This window comes from Cnephaeus nilssonii (genome assembly GCF_951640355.1).
Source record: "Cnephaeus nilssonii genome assembly, chromosome: 21".
NCBI lineage: Eukaryota > Metazoa > Chordata > Mammalia > Chiroptera > Vespertilionidae > Cnephaeus > Cnephaeus nilssonii.
In genome coordinates, this window is record NC_137092.1 from 34,912,734 (window position 1) to 34,937,777 (window position 25,044).

The window sequence follows — 25,044 nt, forward strand, 5'->3', positions numbered from 1 at the left end:
CGGGCGAAGACCGCGGGCTGAACGTTTGGGTCCAAACTCCAGCCGCAGACTAACAGCTGGAACTTGAGGGAAGTATGGCTCGGCCGTACGTGTGCGCGCTGACCCTGGCGGCTATGCTGCTGCTAGGTACCGCCACCGTCCCCAGATCCAAGGGCCTGAGGGACGCTGAGCATCAGAGGGCGTCGCGAATTCCTTCTCAGTTCAGCCAAGAGGAACGCGTCGCAATGAAGGAATCGCTGAAAGGTGAGCCTGGGTCCCCTTCGCCCACCAATGCTCAGATGTGGGTCCCTCTCTCCCAGGCCCAACTCGGTACCCCACTCTCCTGTCACAGAGTGTCCTGCATATCACAGCCCAGCCTCGCCTCCCGGGCTTAGGGACGCCACCTCTCCCACAGGCCTAACTTCTGGGGTCTCCCGTGTTTCCTGCCTCGCCTGGAAGCTCCAACTTTGCTTCTGTTGGCAGGGCAGCCACTCACCCTAGCCCCTGCTTGCCTTTTTATTTGTAGTTTTAACCTTTGAAAGTTTTGACTTTTTTTTTTTAAGAAACTTTTAATTGTGTATAGTATTAGGTATCTCCCCTTTCCCCCTCTTTTACCTCCATCGTCCCAGCCTCTACCCACCCACCCCCCACCCACCCCCATGTCTTCTCTGCCCTATTTCCCGGGTCCCTGGGTTATGCCTGTACTAGTAAGTATATAAGTTCTTTGGTTTATCTCTTTTCATCCCCCAACCCCACATCGAGGTGTCTGTCTGTTCCATACCTCCATGCTTCAGGTCTTATTTTGTTGGTCAATTCATTCTGCTTATTAGATTCCACAAATAAGTGAGATCGTGTGATATTTGTCTTTATCAGATTGGCTTATTTCACTTAGCATAATATTTTCCAGGTCCATCCATGCTGTCCCAAAGGGTAAGAGATCCCTCTTTTTTTACAGCTGCGCAGTATTCCATTAAATCTCTGCGTAATTTTAAGGTGAAATGATCTTAATCTTATCATCTACAGAGTTGGGAAATTGAGGGTTAGCTCAGTTAAAGGATCTCCTCCAGAACCCCACAGCAAGGAGTGGGCACTGGGTGACAACACCTAGCACCTATAGGACCCACTGGACACCAGATGGCTCCAAGAAGGGATGTGGAGGGTGTTACTGGAGTGTGGCATGTTCCTAATTTCTTCTGCTAATTAAAGGTCATCTTTCCCCTAGACCTCAAACCAAGGCTTAAATTCATTTACCTTTTGAATCTGCATTTTTCCAGGAGAAAAACAAAAATTTCTGTTGAGTGCTAGATCCTGTGGGATAATGAGGTCCCTCTTCCCCATTGGGCTTGGCTCCCCTCCCCCTTCATTAATTAATGCATTAAAAGGAACTACCTATGCAAACATGTGCAGGCAGATGCAGGGGGCAAAAGCCAAGCCCTGTGATTGAATGTAAACTGTGTGAGCGCTGGAGTGATAGGCCTGGGGGCAAAGCCGTGCTCTTTGAAAGCATAGGATAAAATAGTCTTGGGAAAGGCATCCGGCCACTGCTCACCAGAATATCTGCACAGAAGAAAGCAAAAGTAATGGTAAGAACCTAAAGTAGATTCTAAACCTTATAGCAGCACAGCTTAGAACTGAACAGGGGACACAGCGCCTGAGTTCACATCTTGGTCTGCCTCTCATGTAGGCAGTTTATTTCATCTTTTTGAACCGTGGCTTCCCCGTCTATGTAGTGGGCTATGATGTAGGGCTGATCCTTAGGGAAAAAACTGAGTACAGAGGTAAGTTTGTCTTTCACAGGCCCTCCCTGGACTTCAAGCTTCTCCAGGTGCATTTTCCCCGGTGTGTTTTGGGGTAGCTGTCTAATCAAATATTCTCATAAGTCCTGTTTCTCCTCCCAGTGGTGATTGAATTTGATAATGGAACTTTTAAAAAAAAATTTAAAGTTTTTTAATTTAAATTCTTTATTGTTTAAAGTATTGCATAAGTCTCCTTTTTGCCCCATTGACCTCTCCCCAGCCGCTCCCACCCCTCAGCACATGCCCTCACCCCCCTACTGTCTGTGTCCATTGGTTATGCTCATATGCATGCATACAAGTCCTTTGGTTGATCTCTTACCGCCCCCGCCTCCCCTGCCTTCCCTCTTAGGCTGGATGGACGATCTGTTAGATGCTTCTCTGTCTCTGGCTCTATTTTTGTTCATCAGTTTATGTTGTTCATTATATTCCACAAATGAGTGAGATCATGTGATATGTATCTTTCTCTGCCTGGCTTATTTCGCTTAGCATAATGCTCTCCAGGTCCATCCATGCTGTTGCAACTTTTTATTTTATTTATTTTAATAATGGAACTTTCTAAGAGTGCAAACACTTCCTGGTTCAAAGGGATGAGCCTATTGGCAAGTCAGGAACTGAGACATCTGGGGAGGGCAGATGAGATTCTTCAGGACTGAAGAGCTTATTTGGGAGCCTCTAAATCTACCCCTTCCCAGGTATCATGAGCCAAAAAACAAAAAACAACAAAAAAAAAACACTGGCCTCAGCTGAGAGACCAGAGTGCCTCTGGATAAGCCAGCCCATGAGTAATAAGCCTGCTCTCTGCACACAAAGCCTCATTCATGGAGGGACCCAGGACTGTAGGCTCCTGATTCATCATAGGGATGATGGTTTCAGAGGCAGAGTGAGGCCTTGGGGAGCAATATATAGCTGCAGCTTCCCAATCAGTGCTAGGGTCCAAAATCTACTCTTCTCCCCCTCCCCCAGACTTGGGTTTTATTTTCCTTTGAGAACCATAGTAACCTAAACAAACCTGTGTTTAAATCCCAGTCCTGCTGCTCCTTTCAGGACAATCTGAGCAGCTCTAACCTCCCTACGCTTGTTTCCTCACCTTCAAGTTAGAAAAAACAGCAGCACCTACTTTAAAGGATTGTTTTGCCTCCCCCCTCCCCCCACCGCCCCACGATAAGATAATGAATGTAAAAGCTATTTTTATGCACAGAGGGCTGTGGGAAAACCAATGGCTGTGGTCATCTGTAATCTCCCATATCTGACTATCCGACTCTGGCAGGTGCCATCCAGATCCCAACGGTGTCTTTCAACCCCGGGGAGTTCAACACGACAGCCCTGGCTGAGTTTGGAGAATACATGCACAAAGGTCAGCCACACACCGTGGGGAAAGGGTGGGAGAGTTCGGACTGGGGACAAGGTTTTATAACAAGGTGATCAGTGTTAGTCAATAAAACAGAAGGTGGGACTAGGAATTCCTTCTTTCAGTGCAAGATTCCAGAACTATGCCCCATGCTTCACACACACACACACACACACACACACACACACGCACGCACGCACTCCACCTACACAGGCCCTACTTCATTTCTAACACATTTCTGAGTTTCTAGGCAGTAAGAAACCTTGAGCTATCATATTGGTCCTCTCGCCTCACGCCCACCACCCATGAGCTGGAGGATGGGTCAAGGGGGAAAAGGAGATTTGGAACTCCCTGCTCCCCATATGAAAAGCTCCTGGAGAGTAGTAAGACCACCTCCCTAAATCAAATAAAAAGCAGCCCCTCTAAAGCTGTCAGGATGGGAGAAGCTGGCCTGGGGGCAGGAAGCAGACCCCTCTCTACCTGGGCCAGGTGGCTCTGGGATCAGTGCCCAGCAGCCAGGCTGAGGCCAGGCTGGATGTCTGCAGTAAATAGGAGACAAAAATACAGAACTAAATGTACAGTGATAGCTAGACAAGCTGGCTGGCAAAATAAAGGCAGTCTACTTCAGGCTTTTGTTTCCAGGTATCCATGTTGGTATTTGTGGATTCTTCCAACAAAGCCCAGCGGGAAAGCAAAGCTTTTCCTCCCGTGTGTCTAAGGCCACCTGTGTTAAGACTTATCTGTAACCTGAATCATGACCCTGGGAACATTCACACTTGGGCGCAGAAGTGTGGCCTTGTGCTGGACAGAACAATCTTTTATGTCCATTTAACACAAACAGTAGGAGTACTGTTTTTTAAAAGAAAATATCTCCAATTTATAGGCAAGGGTCATGTTTGGTTCCAAGTAACTTGGATACTGGGGCCTCCTATATTCAAAATTTAACACATCCCTCGTTTGCAGAGGCCTATACCATGTACTTATGGCAACATGTTATATAGGTCAGACCAAGCCACATCTTGAGCTATTGACTGTCAGAATGGTGGAGTCTTGACATGCATGTCACTATACAGAAATTGCCAATTGAAATATGGGAAAAACAAATTTCAGAGATTGTGTGGGCAACTCAGAAATCAGACTGGCTTTGTCCCAGAAGGCTTCTTAAAGAAGTCTATTTTTTTAAAAAATATATATATTTTTTTAAATATATATTTTATTGATTTTTCACAGAGAGGAAGGGAGAGGGATAGAGAGCTAGAAACATCGATGAGAGAGAGACATCGACCAGCTGCCTCCTGCACACCCCCCACCGGGGGATGTGCCCGCAACCAATGTACATGCCCTTGACCGGAATCGAACCTGGGACCTTCCAATCCGCAGACCAACGCTCTATCCACTGAGCCAAACCGGTTTTGGCTAAAAAATATATTTTATTGATTTTTTTTACAGAGAGGAAGGGAGAGGGATAGAGAGAGAGAAACATCGATGAGAGAGAAATATTGATCAGCTGCCTCCTGCACACTCCCTACTGGGTATGTGCCCGCAGTCAAGGTACATGCCCTTGACCAGAATCAAACCTGGGACCCTAGAGCCCCAGCTTTGGAGGGGCTGCTTTTTATTTGATTTAGGGAGGTGGCCTTACTACTCTCTATGAGCTTTTCATATGGGGAACAGGGAGTTCCAAATCTGCAGGCCGATGCTCTATCCACTGAGCCAAACCGGTTAGGGCTACTTTTTTTTTTTTTAAGGGCAGGGCACCAAATGGTGGGAGACCAGAGGAAACTTAAATCTGACTTTCTCTCCCTGCTTTCCATCCCTTTGCTTCTAGTCTTTCCCACTGTGTTCAGAACCAGCTTTATCCAGCATGAAGTCGTGGGAGAGTACAGCCACCTGTTCACTGTCCAAGGCTCAGACCCAAGCTTGCAGCCCTACATGCTGCTGGCTCACATTGACGTGGTGCCTGCCCCTGACCAGGGCTGGGAGGTGCCCCCGTTCTCTGGGTTGGAACGTGATGGCTTCATCTATGGTCGAGGCACACTAGACAACAAGAACTCTGTGATGGTCTGAAATGCTATATTCCCTCTGCCTTGGGGCCCTAAAGATCAACCCAGGAATTGGGGGCGGGGGGTGGGGGGGGTAGGGAGAGGTGCTCAGCTGACCCCTAGGAGGCAGGAGGTCATTACGGTAGAAAGAACCTTGGCTCCATGAGACCTGGTTCCAGCCATCAGTTTGTCACTTCCCTTTTCTGGGCCTTGATTTCTCAACCAGAAAAAAATAAATAGGGTTCAGAGTAGATGATCCCCAGAGACCTTTTCAGCTCTGACATTGATAAATTTATACTGTTGTCCAGGTGGTAAAGGTTTTAAGCAGAGCTCTGCTTTTCTACATGCCATCCCCCAGGACAATTTGAAATTTACTGTCTTTTTATATATATATATATATATATATATATATATATATATTTTATTGATTTTTTACAGAGAGGAAGGGAGAGGGATAGAGAGTTTAGAAACATCGATGAGAGAGAAACATCCATCAGCTGCCTCCTACACATCCACCACTGGGGATGTGCCCGCAACCAAGGTACATGCCCTTGACCGGAATTGAACCTGGGACCCTTCAGTCCAAAGGCTGACGCTCTATCCACAGAGCCAAACCAGCCAGGGCGAAATTCGCTGTCTTTAAAGAGAATCTAGCCAATCCTAGTCACACCAGCCGTGGTGCAGGTAGCGGAATGTCTCATGCCCCGGTACTCCCACTAGATAATAACCCTTTTCCTCTTCTGATATGCTTCTGTCCCCCAGGCAATCCTGCAGGCCTTGGAACTCCTGCTGATCAGAAATTACATCCCCCGAAGATCTTTCTTCATTGCTCTGGGCCATGATGAGGAGGTAGAGCCTCTTCATCCTGTACCTATCTCTGGGACCCCTGTGGGCCGGGGGTGGGGGTGTCTTCACCCAGACCAGTTTGCTCCCCAGCTGTAGGGTCTTCAGGATATGGTGTGGTGGTTTGCCCACTTCTTTGTGTATCTGTGTGCCGGAACTACCTAAGGCCCTTGACCGAAGGGCAGATTCCTGAGCCCTGTGTCATAGATCTGAATTTGTTTTGAAAAGACTCTTTTTAGAACAGTTTTAGGTTCATAACAAAATTGAGACTATAAAGAGATTTCTTATATACTCCCTACCCCCACACATTCATAGCCTCCCCCACTTACCACATCGCTGTCCCCCACCAGGGTGGTACCTTTGTTACAATTGCTCCACCATTGACACATAACAGTCACCCAAAGCTTGTAGTTTACATTACGGTTCACTCTTGGTGTTGTATATTCCATGGCTTTGGACAAATGTACAATGACTTGTATCCATCATTATTGTATCCTACAGAGTATTTTCACTATCTTTAAAATCCTCTGTGCCTGCCTATTCATCCCTCTCTCCCTCCTTTAACCCCTCGAAACCACTGATCTTTGTTTTAATTTCTATTAAGAGTATTACAGATGTCCTCTTTTTTCCCTCACTGCCCCCCTCCACCCAGTTCCCGCCCTACTACAGGCTTTCACCACCCTATCGTCTGTCCATGGGATATGCATGTTTGCATACAAGTTCTTTGGTCAATCTCTTCCAGTCTCCCTCGCTCATTCCCTCTGAGATTCATCAGTCTGTTCCATGTTTCCATGCCACTGCTTTTATTTTGTTCATCAGCTTAGTTTGTTCGTTATATTCGATATATAAGTGAGATCATGTGATATTTGTCTTTCTCCGATTGGCTTATGTCAATTGCATAATAATCTCCAGGTCTCCCCATGCTGTCTCAAAGGGTAATAATATATCCCTTTACAGCTGCATAGTATTCCATTGTGTAAATGTACCACAGCCTTTTTATCCACTCATGGGCACTTGGGCTGTTTCCAGATCTTGTCTATTGTAAATAACGCAGCTATGAACGTAGGGATCCATATATTCTTTCTGGCTGGCGTTTCAGGATTCTTAGGATATATTCCTAGAAGTGAGATCACTGTGTCAAATGGCAGTTCCATTTTTAATTTTTTGAGGAAACTCTACACTGTTTTCCATAGTGGTTGTACCAGTCTGCATACCACTGATGTTTTTACTCTCTCCATAGTTTTGCCTTTTCCAGAATGTCAGATAGTTGGAATCATATAGTATTTAGCCTTTTCAGATTGGCTTCTTTCACTTAATGATACGCATATATCTGAATTTTTGGCTCACTCCCTGGTAATACCTGAGGCAGGCAGGTGGTCCGTCAACTAAACCTTGAGAAACATTGGTGTGAGAAATAACAGGGAGATCAATGAATATGTGTGATTTCCAGTGATGCTGCTTACTTTGACCCTCAGCCAATTACTTCACTCTCTGGGTCCCAGTTTCTTTATTTGTGAAATGAGGGGTGTTTGGCCCTTCCAGCTCTGACATTCCAGGAATCTGTGAGGCTGTATTGTCTAGAGCCCTGCCCCCACCCCTTTCCTCCAAGGAAGAGATTGGGCAGGGTGGTATTGGAGCCCCTGGCTAAGCCGAATGGGTCTCCATTAGCTGTCTCTGGAGGTCTGGCTGAGAAAGATTGTGGCTCCGGGTTCAATATCTGCAGGTGTCAGGGGCACATGGGGCTCAGAAGATCTCAGCCCTCCTCCAGGCAAGGGGTGTCCAGCTCGCCTTCATTGTGGATGAGGGTAGCTTCATCTTGGATGGTTTCATTCCCAGCCTCAAGAAGCCCTTTGCCATGTGAGTAAAGCACCCCTCCCCGCCCCCCGCCCCCGAAACTTTGGAAGGCATTCCCACCCATCTGAGGTGACCCCAGCCTAGTAACTGTAAGCCATGCTGAAACAACTATATTTTACTCCTCTTGCTTTAATTTCCCTGAGCTTTGACCAGTTCTGGGCTCCCCTTTCCCCTCCTCTTCTTTTATTTATTTATTTATTTATTTATTTATTTATTTATTTATTTTTAATTTCTTTATTGATTAAGGTGTCACATATTTGTCCTCATCCCCCCATTCCCATCCCACACCCCTCCCCACGGATGCCCCCACCCCCCTGTTGTCCTTAACCATTGGTTAGGCTCGTATGCATGCACACAAGTCCTTTGGTTGATCTCTCCCCCCTACCCCCACCCTCCCCTCCCCTCCCTCTGAGGCCCGACAGTCCGATCTATGCCTCCTTGTTTCTGGGTCTGTTCTTGTTCATCAGTCTATGTTGTTCATCATTTCCCCTAGATGAGTGAGATCATGTGTTACTAGAAATATAAGAACCGAATGTGAGACGAGCAATAATAGTTATGCTGACAGGCAAATGAATCAGTCTGTAGTGAGTTTCTTTCTGGACCAACAGTTCTTTTGAGACCCAATTTCAATGTCCACCAGTTCCTTATGTGTACATGTCAGCACTGACTTTTCAGTTCTGGATGGTGGACAAATGGTGGTAATGCAGGTCCAACTCCCTCTGGTTTGGTCTCGCCCGGACCCAGGGGCGCGGCCTCACCCGGACTCAGGGGCGCGCAGCCTCACCCGGACCCAGGATCCAGCCTCACCCGGACCCAGGGGCACGCGGCCTCACCCGGACCCGGGATCCAGCCTCACCCGGACCCAGGGGCGCGTGGCCTCACCCGGACCCGGGGGCGTGCAGCCTCACCCGGACCCGGGACCTAGCCTCACCCAGTCCCCTCCTCTTCTTAAAGTGCAGATTTCTTTAAGTAGCATGAAGCTGACCCCCTAGCCCACCAGACCACTATGCAGATTGGCCTGCGGACCTATGGGATAATTTAAGGTGAGAAGAAGACAGGAGGGCCCTCTCTGATCCTTTCCTGCAGGGTTTCAGTCTCAGAAAAGGGTTCACTTGACCTCATGATGGAAGTAAACATGACTCCAGGCCACTCCTCAGCTCCTCCGAAGGAGACTAGCATTGGCATCCTCGCAGCTGCTGTCAGCCGGTGAGCAACCCCTGGCCCTGCTCCCTCGGCCAGGCTCAGGATTGAAGACCTGGCACTTTCCCACTTAGAGTTTGTGTGTCCTGCCCTGAAGTGGGGCTGAGAAGCCAGGGTGAGGGCTGCGGGGAGGACAGAGCCACCAGTACCCAGACAAGAGTTAGAGGTCAGAAGGAGAGCTAAGCAAAGGCCAGCAAACAAAAGCTAGGTCAAGTAGCTGGACTAGTCCAAGGTCCAGACCAGAAGTTAGAAATACAAGCCGGCAATGACGTACACTGTCTAAATTCTCCACCTGCCCTGAGCAGAGGACAGAGATAAATAAAGGCTGCTGGGTGTGGGTGAGGACAGGAGGCTCTGTACCAGTGTTCCCCTCTATCTGGGTGTGTGTGTTTTTAGCAAAGTGGAAAAAAGAACTATATTTATTGAATTAAATATTCAACTGACTATCTACCATGTTCAGGCTTTGTGCCTAGTCGCGGACATAACAGTCGTGGAAAAAATAGACAGTTTTTCCTCAAGTAACAACTCACAGTTAGTGGAGGAGACTAACAATTGGGCTACAGTGTGGTAAGTGATATGGGGGTTGGGGGTGCCCTAATTCAGACTTGGTAGAAAAGACAGCTCCTGCTGGTGGAGAAGAGGTGGTCTTGCTTGTATCTTGAGATCTTTGAATGGTTAATTGGTGGAGGTGAATAGGAGACCTCCTGGCCAGGCCCATGGAAACATCCTGTCTCCCTCTTCCTCTTCAGACTGTGGATCGCTGCCTGGGGTTGGGTAAAAACTCCTTTTCTCTTCCAGACTGGAGCAGACACCAATGCCGAACATGTTTGGAAGTGGGCCCTTGAAGATGACATTGCAGCAACTGGCTAATGAGGTGTGGGAAGAGGTCTCACGTGCTCCTGGGCAGCCGTGGAAGAGGAAGAAAGGGTGGCAGAGAAGTCGCCTTGAGAGTAATAAAAGGGCCCTACTGCGTACCAGTGCGCTGCCCTTTCTCACCCATTCTCAGCCAGTGGCTGAGCCAAGACACAAGGATCTGGCTTGTTCCTTGAGGTTCTTGGTGCTTATCTGAGACCCTAAGACCTCACACACCCAGGCACCCTTTGGGAGCCGGTTCCCACTCATCCTTGAGGCTACCGCCGAAGGCCCAAAGGCCGATCTAAAGTAGGAAGAGACCCAGGCCTCAGGTACAGTAACCCTGTTACGCTGACCCCTCTGAAATCCTCCGACCTGCTTCTTTCTTTCAGTTTTCCTTCCCTGCCAATGTAATCTTCAACAACCTGTGGCTATTTTGGCCCCTTGTAAGCAGGTAAAGTTTTATCTTTCCTTCCCTCACACACACCCACCCCAAACCTACCCACCACCCAGTCCCCTCTCCTTGACTCTATTGGACCTGACTAATAATTGTTCCTCAGCCACCAAACACTATATGTAATTCATAGATAGGACATCCCTCCTAATGTTAAAGACCTCTTCAAGGTTCAGGAAAGTGGGTGGTCCTCCAGCTCATTTTTCCCCCATTGGACAACATCTGATCTTAGTCCTTTTGCTTAGATTAATGGAGAGGGACGATATAACCAATGCGCTGGTCAGGACCACTACGGCAGTCACCATGTTCAATGCAGGGATCAAGGTAACATCATCTGGTTCCTCCCATATACCTTGTCCTCACTGCCCGCCCACCCCTCCTTTCCTTGGCTTTATCCCCTTGCTCCTCCCTCATCTGGTTACAGTTGGAATAATAGGAAGGCCCAGTGTCATCAGTTGGGTAAGCCTCAAGAGCAAGAGTTCTAGCTGCGGTCTACAAACTCTCTGAAATCGCTAGCCAGATTTTGGATATTAGTAGTTTAGGGGATGTCCATGTTCTTCGGGTTGTACAAAAAAAAACAAACAACCATTACCCTAGTGTGAAGAGGGTTTATTTGGGAGTTCATCCTGTGACCTATACTCATTCAACCTGTTATACTAGTATATTAACCTAGCATTTTGGTCATGTAGACTAAAGGTTTCTAACCTATCTATTATCAAAGATCTTCTTTATTACTCTTCCTCATATTTTGAAAGATATACCCACCTAACAAATTTAATGAGTGATTAATATATTTTTTCCCTAGTGTTACCCTGAGTTTCAAAGAGAAACCCATCTGCCATTTATAAAATCTATAACACTTGTGATATATACAGCACTTAAAATATACACATTGTCATTCTCAAAATACACTAAATATTGGGTGGCGTTGGCAAACAAATTGTCTGTGAGGTTTACTTTAATAGAAATAATTTTCAAGTGAATAATACATTGGTAAATTTTTATTCTAAGAGCTACTTTTCAGCAAATTGGTCTACTTCCTATCGGACTGGCCACTCAGGGCATCTCTGTTTAAAGGAAGCCCAGCCATGCTAGTTAGCATGAGTATAGGCCTTTCTGAAATCATGAAATAATAGACCTTTCTGAAATAATAGACCACTCCTATTATCATAAGCACCACCAACACAACTTCAACTAGCACTGTTCACCTAGGATATAGTGTAGCCTTGTGGAGCCCAGGTTAAGGAGAAGTGAATGGGACTTCAGAAATAATTCCTGGCATATGTCAGCCAGACCAGAACTATCTTCACCAGCAGCCTAGGGTGTCCACGAAATAATAGTACCATGTCCTTGAATTTCAATGGTGTTTTTATCTGTCCAGAATACTTTAACATTTGTTACTCCATTTGATCTTCCTGACAGCTCTGTGAGAATTATTGCCCCAATTGCCAGTTAAGAAACAGAGGTATAGGGGGTTGAGTGGAGGGGGGTAAAAAGGGGAGAAAATGGGAGACATCTGTAATACTGTCAACAAGAAAGGAAGAGAAGTTGCACTTATTCAAAATCAGACGTCTAATTTGTAACAGCCCAGCTCTCCTGTCCCTAGCCTGGTGCTTTTTTGCACATACCAATTAAAAGAAAGATATGCAATTGGGGAATCTGTTTTCTCATGGCCTCTGAGGGGGGGAAATGCCTCCATCGCTTAACTCTGTTCTCCAGTTAGTCCTGGTTCTTCTGGAGGCAGAGAACAGAGTCCAGTTTCACAATTGATGTGGGAAACCACCAGCAGCAGCACCATCACGATCCCCTCGGGATCAGACCTGCCAGGATGGGCCTGTGAGGCTCCGGGTGCCCTGTCCTATGGACGCACTAACACTAACACTAACCCTTGCAGAAAGGTCCTAGGCACCCTGGGAAGGAGAGCAATCACAGAAGACTGCCAATGGCGCCGCCCAGGGCCAAAACAGAGGTGCCCGGCATCACAGAGGAAGTAGTCTTGTTCTGAGCAGTACCCTGTGGTGCCCTCCAGGCCCAAGAAACACAAAGATCTGCCCTAAAGCAGACACACCTCTAGCTCTGAACACAGCCACATGCCAAGGGCCCAGGGAAGACAAGGGGCTGACTACAAAGATTAAGCCCCGTGGACACAGACAATAGTGCGGTGAAGGCCTGGGGAGAGAGGGGAGCAGGGTGGAAGGGGTCAATGGGGGGCGGGGAAGCGGCAGGGACACCTGTAATGCTTTCAACAATAAAGATAAATTATGAAAAACATTAAGCCCCAGACCTTTAAATCAAATCAGCTCCCTCTCCCTCCTCCTGGTGGTAGTTGGCATTTCCTGGGCAGGGGTCGGGTGTGGGGATTTGAGATTCGCTCAGACCAGGCTGTGTATTTCTCCCTCTAGGTGAATGTCATCCCCCCAGTGGCCCAGGCTACAGTCAACTTCAGGATTCACCCTGCACAGACAGTCCAGGAGGTACGTACCCGATCTTCCTGAGGACTGGTTTAGCTGCAATCCCAGGGCTGGCCCGGTCTCTCATTTGTTCAACCAACATTTTTCTAAGGCTCCCTTTGGACCAGGTACTCCGCTAGGCTAGGACAGTGGTCGGCAAACTCATTAGTCAACAGAGACAAATATCAACAGTACAACGATTGAAATTTCTTTTGAGAGCCAAATTTTTTAAACTTAAACTTTTTCTAACGCCACTTCTTCAAAATAGACTTGCCCAGGCCGTGGTATTTTGTGGAAGAGCCACACTCAAGGGGCCAAAGAGCCGCATGTGGCTCACAAGCCGCAGTTTGCCGACCACAGGACTAGGAGATTCTGTGGTTTGGGGAAACTTGGAGTCTGGGGGTGGGCAATGAATACTAACAAATGATAGTAGCAAACATAGTGGGCTTGCTCTGCATGTGGGCCTGTCCTAAGATAGACACACACTCGTTTAATCCCCACAACCACCCTATGAGGAAGGAATTGTATTGTCCTCATTTAATGGGGAAACTGGGATGGGCAAGGAACATGCCCAAGATGACCCATCCAGCAGCCTCATTCCAGACTCTCTGCTCTGTGCTTTAAGCTACCACACTATACTATGATTATAACAATTCGGGACAAACAAGTGAAAATAGGACCAATTCAGAGAAGGGAACTGATGCTACCCTGTGAGGGTCGGGAAGGTCTTTTCTAACCACTGGAAATCTGAGCTGGGACTTAAAGGACAAAGAGGACTCTGCTAGAAGTAAGGCATGTAGAGTAAGGCTCAAGTCAAGTAGAGCTGAAGAGTAGGATAAATGGGGGGGGGGGGGGGGAATGACGGGAGATGGACATGGAGGCACAGTTTGGAGATCAAGGCCTTGTATGTCGTGCTCATGAGTGTGGGCTCTCATTGTGGACAGAAGGGAACTGTCAGAGGGCTTCCAGCAGGGCAGTGATCTGCTCAGATTTGCTTAGGGAGTGATGATGGCAGCAACGCAGAGGAAGTGCTGGAGTAGGAAGAGACGGGCAGCTGTGGTGACCTCTCAGGCAGAGGGCATGAAGGTCTGAACCAAGGCCATGGTCATGCGGTGGAGAAGAATGTGCCTGCAAGAGGTCTGAGAGAGAGAGGTGGGCGGCGAGAGAAAGGTGGGGTGGCTCTAAGGTTTTTTTCATCTGGGTAGTTGGCCAGGTGCTGATCCCTTTAACCAAAATTGGGAATTCGAGAAGAGCATGTTCACAGAGAAATGTAATGGTTCAGAAGGTTGAGAAGCTCATAATATATTAATAGATAATTACAAACACCTCACGTCTGAAGAGAGTATGGACCAGAGATACAGGCTGGAGGGCTGTTAGCATACTTGAAACCTCTGGCATCAATAAAATCTCACAGGAAGGATATGTACAGTTAGGAGAGAAGAGGGTTGATGACAGAGCCTTGCAATGGTCTGCTGCAAACATCAACTTCAAAACTATAACAATGAATGAGTAATGGCAGATTGTGATGAGTGCTATGACGAAAGGGACCAGGTGCTATTAGAAAATATAATGAGGAACCAGACCTTGTATGGGCACCAGCAAGGCTTCCCTGAGGAATTAGCATTTGAGCTGGCAGCTGAAGGGTGAGTAGAATTTACACAATATTTGACATCTACGGGAAAATCTAGCTTATTTAAACATCAGGTTGAGCTAAAAAGAATTCAAAAAGTAAATCTGATCCTTCAAAAAATGATCAAAAGGGGCCACTGAACCACTATCGGGTAAATAACACATTCCGAGTTCAGCAGAGTTCAGGGAAGGCAGTGTTTCCTGGGTGTCTGATGCAGTTCATCAAGGCTCAGCCACACTTAGATGTGTGTGGTCCTTTCTCCCCGAGTCCTTCCCCACGGAAAGTTTTACTGTCACACAGGGCATACCCCTCTTTGCGGAAGGGGTGTGGGTGGAGACAGGTTAACAGCCTGCCACTCCAGGGGAGTTGGGACTCATGTGAGCCCCGGGCGCTATTTCTTTTCATCAGGCGCCAACCTTTGTCCTCTCCCTGGGGGCTCATGGGGCCAGGAAATCACTAAATTCCCCTCATTGAGCTCAGCCACATTTCCACCAGTTTTTTTCCAGCCTCATTCCCACTCCATGCCCTTTTCAAGGGCTGTTTCCACCAGCTGGGGCTTTCATCTCCCCAAGCTCTGCCGCCCTTCCCTCCTCTCTCGTCCCCTGCCACAGTGGCTTTCCTTCCCGGTCCATCTGATGAAAGCCCTGGAATCCCTAGGCCCATCCTGCCCACCTGCCCAGTGAGGAATGGAAAGCCTCCATCATCCCCAAAACACACAGCACCCTTTGTCCCGGTCACTCCACTCCCTCGTGCCCCAGTTCCATGCATCAGGGACACTCACTCCCTGCTGGTCTGAGGGCCATGGCTGCAGAGCCCTGGGCTGGTCCTGCGGAAGCACAAACGACTCCCAGAGTCCTCTTCCTCCACTTTTACTCATCTTTCCCACGTTGTGGGTGTAGATAGGGCTCCACAGTCTTCAGAAATACAATAGGCCACCAGGTGGAAAGGAAGATTTGTTCTGAATGGGTCTCGCGGGATAGAAATAAGACCATTGGAAAATGCTTCAGGGAGCCCCCCTTGAAGGAGAGTTTGGGTACGTGGGTCCTGGGATGGTAATGAGCTCCTGAGAGGCTGGGTGTCCACTCATCTAGAGGGCAATACAGAAGATCCCTTCCTTCCCTTCTCCCTCCCCCAAGTGTTTTTGAGTGGCTACTATGAGCTAGACATTCATATGAGCACTTGGGTAAGTGGTGACAAGATTCCCATTCGAGTGGTGCATAGGGTCTAGTAGGGAAGACAGCAACCAGCAAGGAATCAATGAACACAGTGGTTTTTTAAAGAGGTATCACCAAGAAAATTATAGGATGACTAGAGGCCCGGTGCATGAAATTCATGCACGGAGGTGTGTGTCCCTCAGCCCAACCTGCACCCTCTCCAATCTGGGACCCCTCGAGGGATGTCCGACTGCCCGTTTAGGGCCGATCCCGGTAGGATCAGGCCTAAACGGGCAGTCGGACATCCCTCTCACAATCCAGGATTGCTGGCTCCCAACTGCTCGCCTGCTTGCCTTCCTGATTGCCCCTAACTGCTTCTGCCTGCCAGCCTGATCACTCCCTAACCACTCCCCTGCCAGCCTGATTGATGCCTAACTGCTCCCCTGCCAGCCTGATTGCCCCTAACTGCCCTCCTCTGCCGACCTGGTCACCCCTAACTGCCCTCCCCTGCAGGCTTGATCACCCCCAACTGCCCTCCCTTGCAGGCCTGGTTCCTCCCAACTGCCCTCCCCTGCTGGCCATCTTGTGGCGGCCATCTTGTGTCCACATGGGGACAGCCATCTTTGACCACATGGGGGTAGCCATCTTGTGTGTTGGAGTGACAGTCAATCTGCATATTACTCTTTTATTAGATAGAATGTGTAACAAAGTGATTTTGGGGGTGGGAGAGGAGCACTGAGCAGCTTTAAATACAATGCTCAGCCCCTCTGAGGGGGCATTTACGCTGAGACTGAGAAGGAGCACAGACCTGGGGAACAGATTCAGGCAGCAAGAGCACTGCCTGTAATCGTCACAGAGGTGACATTCTGCTCGGTGTTCATGATGTGTCTAGTACTATATTCTATCCTGTGAAGTACATGCAATACCAAAAAAGGGGGGGGGGGCGGAATTTGGCTTACAGGAAGTCATATCTCAGTTCATTACAAGAAAGACATTCATAGCTGAGTTGCTCAAAGGTAGAATGAAATAGAACACTTGATGGTGAGCTTTCTGCCACTGGAAGTGTTCAAGCACAGGCTGGATGACAACCCATCAGGGATGTTATAATGAGCAGCCGTACCACAAGACGGAAGCTGGACTCACCAGTTTTTGAGTATTCATTGTCCTTGCTTTCAACTAATTTACCATCCACTTGAGAGTAAAATATATGTACACATAAAACAGAGAACAACATACTATTGTAGGAATGTGCTATGAGGGCTATAGGAGTTTAGAGAAATGAGAGATTAATGTGCTCTAAAGTAATTTGGGGGCCCCTTAGACCATTGGGGGGTCCCTCCTCCTAGTCCCATCCTTGTGCCTCTGATTATTGCCCAGGACAGTCCCTCTAGTCTAAACAGGCAACTAGCAGCTAACACTTACTGAGCCTTGACTATGTGCCAGGCACTGGCCTAAGCACATTACATACATTAACTTCAGTAATGGTCACAACCACTTACCAGGTAGGTGCTACTATTGCCCACATGTTAACAGATGAGCAAGCTGAAGCACAGAGAGGTGAGGGGGCTTTCCCAAGGTAATACGACAGTAAGTGGCTGTCTGAGGCACAAAGTTTGGTGTCATCTTCAGTTTTTGTACATACCCCTTTCCATGTTCAGACTGCTTCTTGCCTTTTCTCCATCAGTTTCATATCCTTCCTTCAAATTCTGGCTTAGGATTAATACCATTAGGGAATTCATTTTAAACTAGAGGCTGGTGCATGAATTCGTGCACAGGTGGGGTTGGGCTGGCTGAGGGGAGGGGATACAGGCGGTTGGCCAGCCAGCCAGCCCCGCCCCACCCCCTGGTGGAACTCCTCCTAGTCAAGGGGACAATTTGAATATTAGCCTTTTATTATATAGGATGAGCCCTGCCCTTCTTGCTAGCTCTACTTCTCCCCACTGCAATCTGGATGTACTGTGGAAGCAATTAAATGTTGTCTTTTTTACTAGGTTTAGACACCCAGCCCAGTGGTACTGACTGCCTAACCTGGATAAGCCACTTAATGAGACAACTCCCAGTATTATTTTTATTGGTCCACATCTTTTAAATTTCAGGTGTTCAACATTTCTTGCATGCCTTTAATGTTCTTAGTACTGGAAGTATAGAAATGAGGTAGACTCAGGACTTGCCTTGAGTCAGGAGTGAGGTGAGTCCCAACCTAGCAGCTAGTGAGAAGACTGAACTCTGGCGGCCTCTCATTGGGGGGTCCAATCTGCGTGCCCTCTTCGATTTCTGGGATCAGGGATCTAAGTAATTTGGGTCACAGGGGACAGCAGCACAGTCCCAACCTACCTCAAAGGGAATGACTTCAGGAAACTCCCAGTGCATCAAGAATATGCCAAGACTATATATTTTTGTATTATTGTATTTGGGACATAAGTGCTAGAGTGAAAATAAGCCCCTAGTCCAGGGGTCCTCAAACCTTTTAAACAGGGAGCCAGTTCACTGTCCCTCAGACCATTGGAGGGCCGGACTATAGTTTTAAAAAAAACTATGAACAAATTCCTATGCACACTGCACATATCTTATTTTGAAGTAAAAAAACAAAACGGCAAAAACACCCACATGTGGCCCACGGGCCATAGTTTGAGGACGCCTGCTAGTCAATCAATCCTTCCTCCCGCCCCCAATCCAAAAGTGGGGATATTGGTTTGATTCAAATGGTGGCTTTTAAGCCAGAAGTAGGAACTCTCATTTCCTTTCCAGACTCAGCTCCTAGCATGCTTCTACGAAACACTGACCTAAAATGGGTACTCTTGAGATAATGCCCCCATTTAGGTGATCCCCAACTATGGGACACTCCCCCATCTAGGACACAGACAGTTCTAAAGCACCTGCTGATCCAATGGGTTAAGACTAGTGCTGGAGCTTTCCCTATGTGGCTGAGTGGGTTTGGGGGCCACCCTAAGCCAGCCTCCTGGTCCAGTCCCACATGGCTCCATGTGACCTAATCCTCAGGGTCTGGTCTACATCCTGCCAGAACCTTTCCTGGATTCATCTCTAGTCATTTCAGACTGAATTTTTCTAGGAGCTTCCTCGGGTTCCTTCCTGAGGAAAGGAGGCAAAGAGAAAACTTGAACACCGGTCCCCCAACTCCTGACTTTTTGTCTGTGCTGAACTCATCTTCCTGGTCCCAGTGCCGTTGGTTACAAACAGGAAGCAGGGATGCCCAGAGAGGGGAAAGCAAAGTGTGACCTGTTCATCACCTGTCTGAGATCCCCAGCTGGTGGAAGGTTGAAGTGAGGTCAGCACATCTATTCTCCTCGAGATGGTTGAGATTCGCATTCTGCTGACTCCTACCATCTTACTCAGCCCATGACTCACCACCCAAGGAAAAGAACCATCATTTCCTGATTTTCCAATTCCCTTCCTGCCTCCTGGCTATGAGGCAAGTCTCCCAAAGATGTAGCATAAATTGACTATGCTGTAGATGGCTTTCCAGGAAGACCCAGCTCTTCTATCTCCTGTAGCCAATTGGCTGAACTTAGGTCCCAGTGCTAAAATGAGTCTCCTCTGTAACTCCAGAGCTCTGCCTTGCTCAAGAAAAATCAGGACTGTTTAAATTCCTTTAGTACTTGGGTAGCAGATTAGTAAGAAAACAAACTCCCTTTGTGTCCTCCCTGAAGGTCCTTAAACTAGCCAAGGATATTGTGGTTGATGATCGGGTCCAGTTCCATGTGCTGGATGCCTTTGAGCCCCTGCCTGTCAGCCCCTTTGATGACCAGGCCTTGGGCTACCAGCTGATCCGCCAGACCATACAGTCCGTCTTCCCGGAAATCAACATTGTTGCTCCAGGTAATGACTTCATCAGCTGTGGCTGGAGGGAGGTGGGGGCTGGAACTGTTTTCTATCCAATGTTCACTCCCCTACCCCCACCCCAGCTGTTGAGCCTAAAAACAGCTGGCTGCTTCCCCTCCTGATGGGTCTCCACCCCCTTCCCTGGAGTGGAAGTGAGAAAGCAAACAGGAAAGGAGCAGAAACAATAAATTAGGTCAGGTCAAGCCTGGGTTCTTGGCTAACCTAGACCAGAGTGAATGGAGGAGAGGATCGGCCCAGAGTCCTCCTCCCCGGGAAGAGACATGGAGGCAGCTGAGTTTCCCCTAGTCTGGTTCTGATTTATTTTAGGATACAGCTCAGCAGCAAAGCTCAGAATCAGAAGCCCAGCAACACCACCCAGCCTACACCATTGGCAATTACACCCTTCTCTCGCAGCAACAGTACCTCTAAGTACCTTCACTGTGTAGACAGTGGCTCTTGAATTTAAGAGTGGAAGAGGATCCCCCTAGGGAACTTACTAAAATGCAGATTACCTGGACCTATACCCAAAGATTTGGGTTAACCAACTCTGGAGAGGAACCTGGAATCTGCATTTTAAGCAGATACCCCAGGGGATTCTAACACCAGCTAATGGCTGACCACAGTTTGAGAATCTCTGGTCTGTGGTGTGAAGAGGAAATGCTCTAATGTCCGGTTTCTTTATTTAGGTTTAATCATGGATCCCCTCAAACATTGTCTAAGCTCATACTTAGGACCTACCCTTCTGCTAGGCATGAGCCCTTAAAGAGCTTACTGTGAAATTCTACATCCACAAACTGGGGCATGAAAAGAACAGCAACCTTGTTTTTTTTAAATCAACTTAAATCTGACTGTAAGCCCCACTCCTCAAGATATTCAACCTGAGACGTTAATGAGGCCTCCAAGGACCCCACCATTCCCACCTTGAATCAGGCCCTCAAGGTTTTATGTAGCAACACAGCATTGGAGTCCCTTAGCCAATAGTCGTTGGTCCTTGTGGTTACCTCTGAGATACCCATTGTCCTAGCCACAAGGTCACTTCAGGTTGAAGATTTCCTCTGGTTCATTCCCTGGCCTGTGTGGAGAGTAGGATCTTTGACTCTAGATCTGAAGATACCAAGCAGCCATCCCCTCTGAGGTCTGCCACCTCCTTGGACTCCTGCCACAGAGCAGGGCCTGGGTCCCACTATCCAGGGACCCTTGTCCTCACCATTGCATAGTCTCCTACCTTGGCCATCAAAGGCTCCCTACTGGCGCATCTGCCATAATCCCAGGGACAAAGTTAGGTTTTTGCAGAAATAAGACAGGCAGCCATCAACTGGCAGAAATCCCCAAACCAAGGAATTGTGGAGGGCCTAGTTACCCATCTGCAACCAAGAGTGAAAAACAGAACAAAAGACAAGTTACCATTTCATTTCATTCCATCACACTTCAACTAACGCTCCAGGGGGTCGTTTCCCAAGAACACTCCTATCAGGACAAGTCCCAGCCCCAACTGGGGAACTGGGTGAGCTGCTTCGGGAAAGTGGGACGCTGGAGAATATCCTGGGACTTTCCAAACCTCTCAGAAGACAGAGGATGAGAAGAACAGGAAGTGATGTTCCACTTTAAGAAGATCGCATTTTATAGCAGTCAAGTTCCCCGAGGGTGTCTCTTTTTGATCTAGGATGATACAGATGAAAGTGGAGGCAAGAAAGAAGTGATATTTCTGGATACCTGCAGGGGTGGGCAAAAGTAGGTTTACAATTATAAGTACACAAAATAGAGTTTATTCTTTTATTAGTATGTATTCTTATGTTATATATTTTTTCCACACAAAGAACTAAAAACTTACTTTTTCTCACCCCTGTAGATGTCTAAGCATACCTAGCTATGGGTATGAAATAAAGGTATTGGCCTCCATGGTCATCGTGGAGAGAGGACACAGCTTTGGATCATTGAAAGGATATCTCACTAATGCCCGAGGGGGGATCTTCCATGTTTCTGGCTGAAATGGTGTTTCAGTGAGATTTTGACCACGGGTAGGCTAAGTGACAAATATTCATAGCTGCAGGCTCCCAGGAGGGCCCAGGTTTTGCTCTGCAGTGACCTAGGGGCCCTAATTTTTCAGCCAGCCCACCATCAACCTCTTCCTTAGTTTGGTTACTCACATAAAACCCGCTTCCTCTTGATCTTCCCTTTCTAGGTATTTGTATTGCTCAAACTGACAGCCGACACTATACAAACCTCACCACTGGCATCTATCGCTTCAACCCCCTCTACCTGCAGCCTCAGGACTTCAGTGGGTGAGTGAGTAGAACAAGTTTGATACAACTGGCCTGTCCCTTCCCCACTGCTTTCTCCTGAAAGTCCACAGAATGGGAGAGGGCCAGGGTTTGCACAAACTAAAATGGAGACATTGTGGAACCCAACGGGCCAGCTTTCCTCCTTGCCAGTCTTGCCACTCCCCAGAATGTGTGGGAATTGGTCACTGTTTTTCAGGGACGGAGATTTTTTAAAAGATGATTGGAGAGAACCTGGTGGAATTAGGACCCTTGAGTGCTATTTCCAGCTCTTCCTCCCTTTGGGAGCATGCTTTCCCTCTGAACCTCATTTTCTCCTCCAAAAGGGGGAGATGGCAGAGTTCTTGATTACCACTCAGTGAAATGCAGACACGTGAGGTCAACGATGGGCACCTGTTTTGAATTCTCAAAAGGAAACACACCATAAGAACCTAAGACAGGATCACCCATTTTAACGGCTGTGTGTGAATTACTGTTCTGTGGGTCCTTCCGCGAATTTTACACCTGGGTGTGGGAGGAGGATCTCCATGTATTTCTCTGCTCCTTGTCATAGCCGGACCCAGTTTCCCCACAGTAAGTCAGTTGCCAACAGAATGAAAATATTTGAGTATGAGCTTAAGAACAGCTTTCATGGGTTTGTGTGGGTTTTTGGGGAGTGGGGTTTAGTTTGTTTTTAGTGAAGGGGCAAGTCGTTACTCTTTATTTCCCTTCATCTTTGAAGTTACATGTGTGGTTTGTTTGTGCGTTGTGTTGTTTTGTGTTGTGGAGAAGCAGGTTGCGGGCATGAGGTCTGATAGTGACATTCCTAGGTAAAGAACCCCATAAGTACTCTAGACAGTTGCCCTCCCTAACCTCTTGTGCCCCTAGTAATGTGGGGGTGGGGATGGGAGTAGTGCTGGAATCGAGAAAAATCTAGGTAGGGGCCCTGGCCTGAGAGAAAGAGAATGAGAAAGATCATTTCTCTTCAGAGGAGAAATTATCGAGTGATAATTTCTAATAAACCCCTGGGGAGTTCAACATCATCTCCCAGAGCCGGAGATGATGTTGAACTCCCCAGGGGTTTATTAGTTACCCCCACTGTGGTTTTCCATGGGCTCCTAGGAAACCTCACTTCCTACAAATGGCCTCTCCCACCTTGCCCACTTCCTACCCCAGAAGGTCAAATGCCACTGGTTTCAGGGAGTTTGGGGTGGGGAGTGCTCCCCAATAATGCTTGTGCTTCAGCTATGGGCTCTCTCTTCCCCCGCAGCATACATGGAATCAACGAGAGAATCTCAGTCCAAGCCTTCGAGACTCAGGTGAAATTCCTCTTTGAGTTTATCCAGAATGCTGACACAGAACAGAGGCCAGTTTCTCACCTGCACGAATTGTGAGGTCCCGGAGCAGCTGGATCGGGGGTGCCTGACCCTAGGCCAGGACTAACCCAAGGGAGAAAGCCAATGTTGATGAAACTTTGGGTCAAAACCACATTGTAGCCCTGGCCGGGTTAGAGCATCACCCTGATACTCAACACAACGGGCTCAATCCCTGGTCAGGGCCCATAGAGGAAACAACCAAGGAATAATGCATAAATAAGTCAAACAACAACTCAGTGTTTCTCTCTCTCCCCCATCCCCCGCCACTTCCTCCCTTTCTCTAAAATTAATCAATAAAAAATAACTAAAATAAGCACAAGCACACACGCACGCACGCGCGCTCACACACATACAAACACACACACAGATACTCACACACTGTAATACATCCCCACCTGCCTTGCTCCCAAGAACAAGGTCAGGGGACAGTCAGCAGGAATCTAGCTTCTCCCTTCCTCTTGCCGTCTCCATCCCTCAACTGACCAGCACTTCCTGCCTTTCTGTCCCTGTCTTAGAAGATGTCTGTCATATGCTGGTTACTTAACAGCTCCACACTCCAGGCCTGACTTACCAAATGCAGATTTGAAAAAGCTTAACCAGGTTTTACCTGCTGAGAGTGTTTAATTTAGGGCACTCTTGCCAGGCTGCCTTCTCTGTGGATTATCTATTTCTTTTTGCTGTAACTTCCTTTCCTATTCCTCCCTCCTCCCCCACCCCACCCACCCCCACCACTTCTTGGGTTATTTTGCTGGCTCTTTGTCCTCTCCAGCCCCTGCATCTCTCCCTTTACCCTCCAATTTATTCTATATCTGGAGCAGAACTTAGTCAAATTGTGATACCACCGTCATCACCACGACCACTGGTCAAATCAAGTGTTCTATGCAGCATCAACGGAGGCAGGGGGCTTCGGAGGAACCCCACACCTCCTGGTTCTGGAGCCTGGGGAAGAAAGTCTCTGTTCTTGGGTTTCTGCCAAGGGCTGCCTAGGCTTTGCTCCCTCCCTGCCCTTTCCTGCCACCTGCTGCCGCTGCCCTACCTCAGGAAGCACGGGAGTGTGGAAACATTTCCCCGGCACATCCTATGGGCTGAGCTGCTCAGGCAGGGCACTCATGGTCCAGCCCCAGAGAAGTCCGGGACCAGCAGGGCGCTGGCCCCTGGCATCATGTCCTGGCTCAGACTTCTCAGGGGAAGTGGAGGGCAGGGGGCAGGGGAGGCTGGCTTGTGGGGGCATGAGGCGGTGCAAGCGGCCTCCCATTAGGGGATGGCAGAGCTGTCTTCTGGAATCCAACCCTGAGCACATTTGAATCTGCTCCGTAGCTGCCGGGTGGGGGCCTTGGGGGCAGCATTTCTTGCCTCAAAGCTGGGAGCTGTGCTGTGCAGATCACACAGGGGCTGGGGTCGCAGAGCAAGACACAAAGGGAGCTAGGACTTGAGAGGACTCCCCCCCCCCCCCCCCCCCCGCTTTCCTTACCAGACAAGGACATTCCTGGGGCTTGACAGCAGTGGGCACCTTTTTCCTCCTCACAACCCCTGATCCTCCTCCAGCTCCCTATTCCTCACCTCCCTCCTGTGGATGCAGCTGTTTCTTGGAGCTTAAGCTTAATGGAAAGTGTTAAAAACAGCGCTGGGATTATTGGAGCTTCTTTGCTACTCACCCTGATATTCACATTCCTTCCCTCACCCTCCCTTTTTCTGGCCAATTCAGTACTTATTCAGCCTTTGTTAGTGGCTGAGCTGAAGAACAAAAATAACCCTTCCCATTTGTCCGGAGCTGTACAGAGAGCTTTCATACACCTTATCTCATCCGAGCCCCACAAAAGCCCCGGGGAAGAAGGTATCATTACCCCTTCATAGGGAGAAGGAATTGGTTCTCAGAGAGGTTACATATCTGGCTGGGGGCTACACATCTAACCCATGTCACCTGTTCCCCAAACTCACTGTCACTCTGTGATCCTCAGTTACTGATGG

General features: G+C 48.2%; 1 protein-coding gene across 1 annotated transcript; it reads left to right on the top strand.

Annotated features, from left to right (window-relative positions):
- Positions 1-24,409, top strand: PM20D1 (peptidase M20 domain containing 1). The gene is made up of 13 exons (XM_079761804.1): positions 1-243; positions 3,043-3,129; positions 4,952-5,184; positions 5,928-6,014; positions 7,732-7,865; positions 8,949-9,068; positions 9,861-9,936; positions 10,307-10,368; positions 10,614-10,692; positions 12,771-12,842; positions 19,271-19,439; positions 21,625-21,724; positions 22,971-24,409. Exons 1-13 carry the CDS (start codon positions 75-77, stop codon positions 23,092-23,094), a joined length of 1,512 nt encoding a protein of 503 aa, XP_079617930.1. The 5' UTR covers positions 1-74; the 3' UTR covers positions 23,095-24,409.
- The last annotated feature ends 635 nt before the right edge of the window (positions 24,410-25,044 follow it).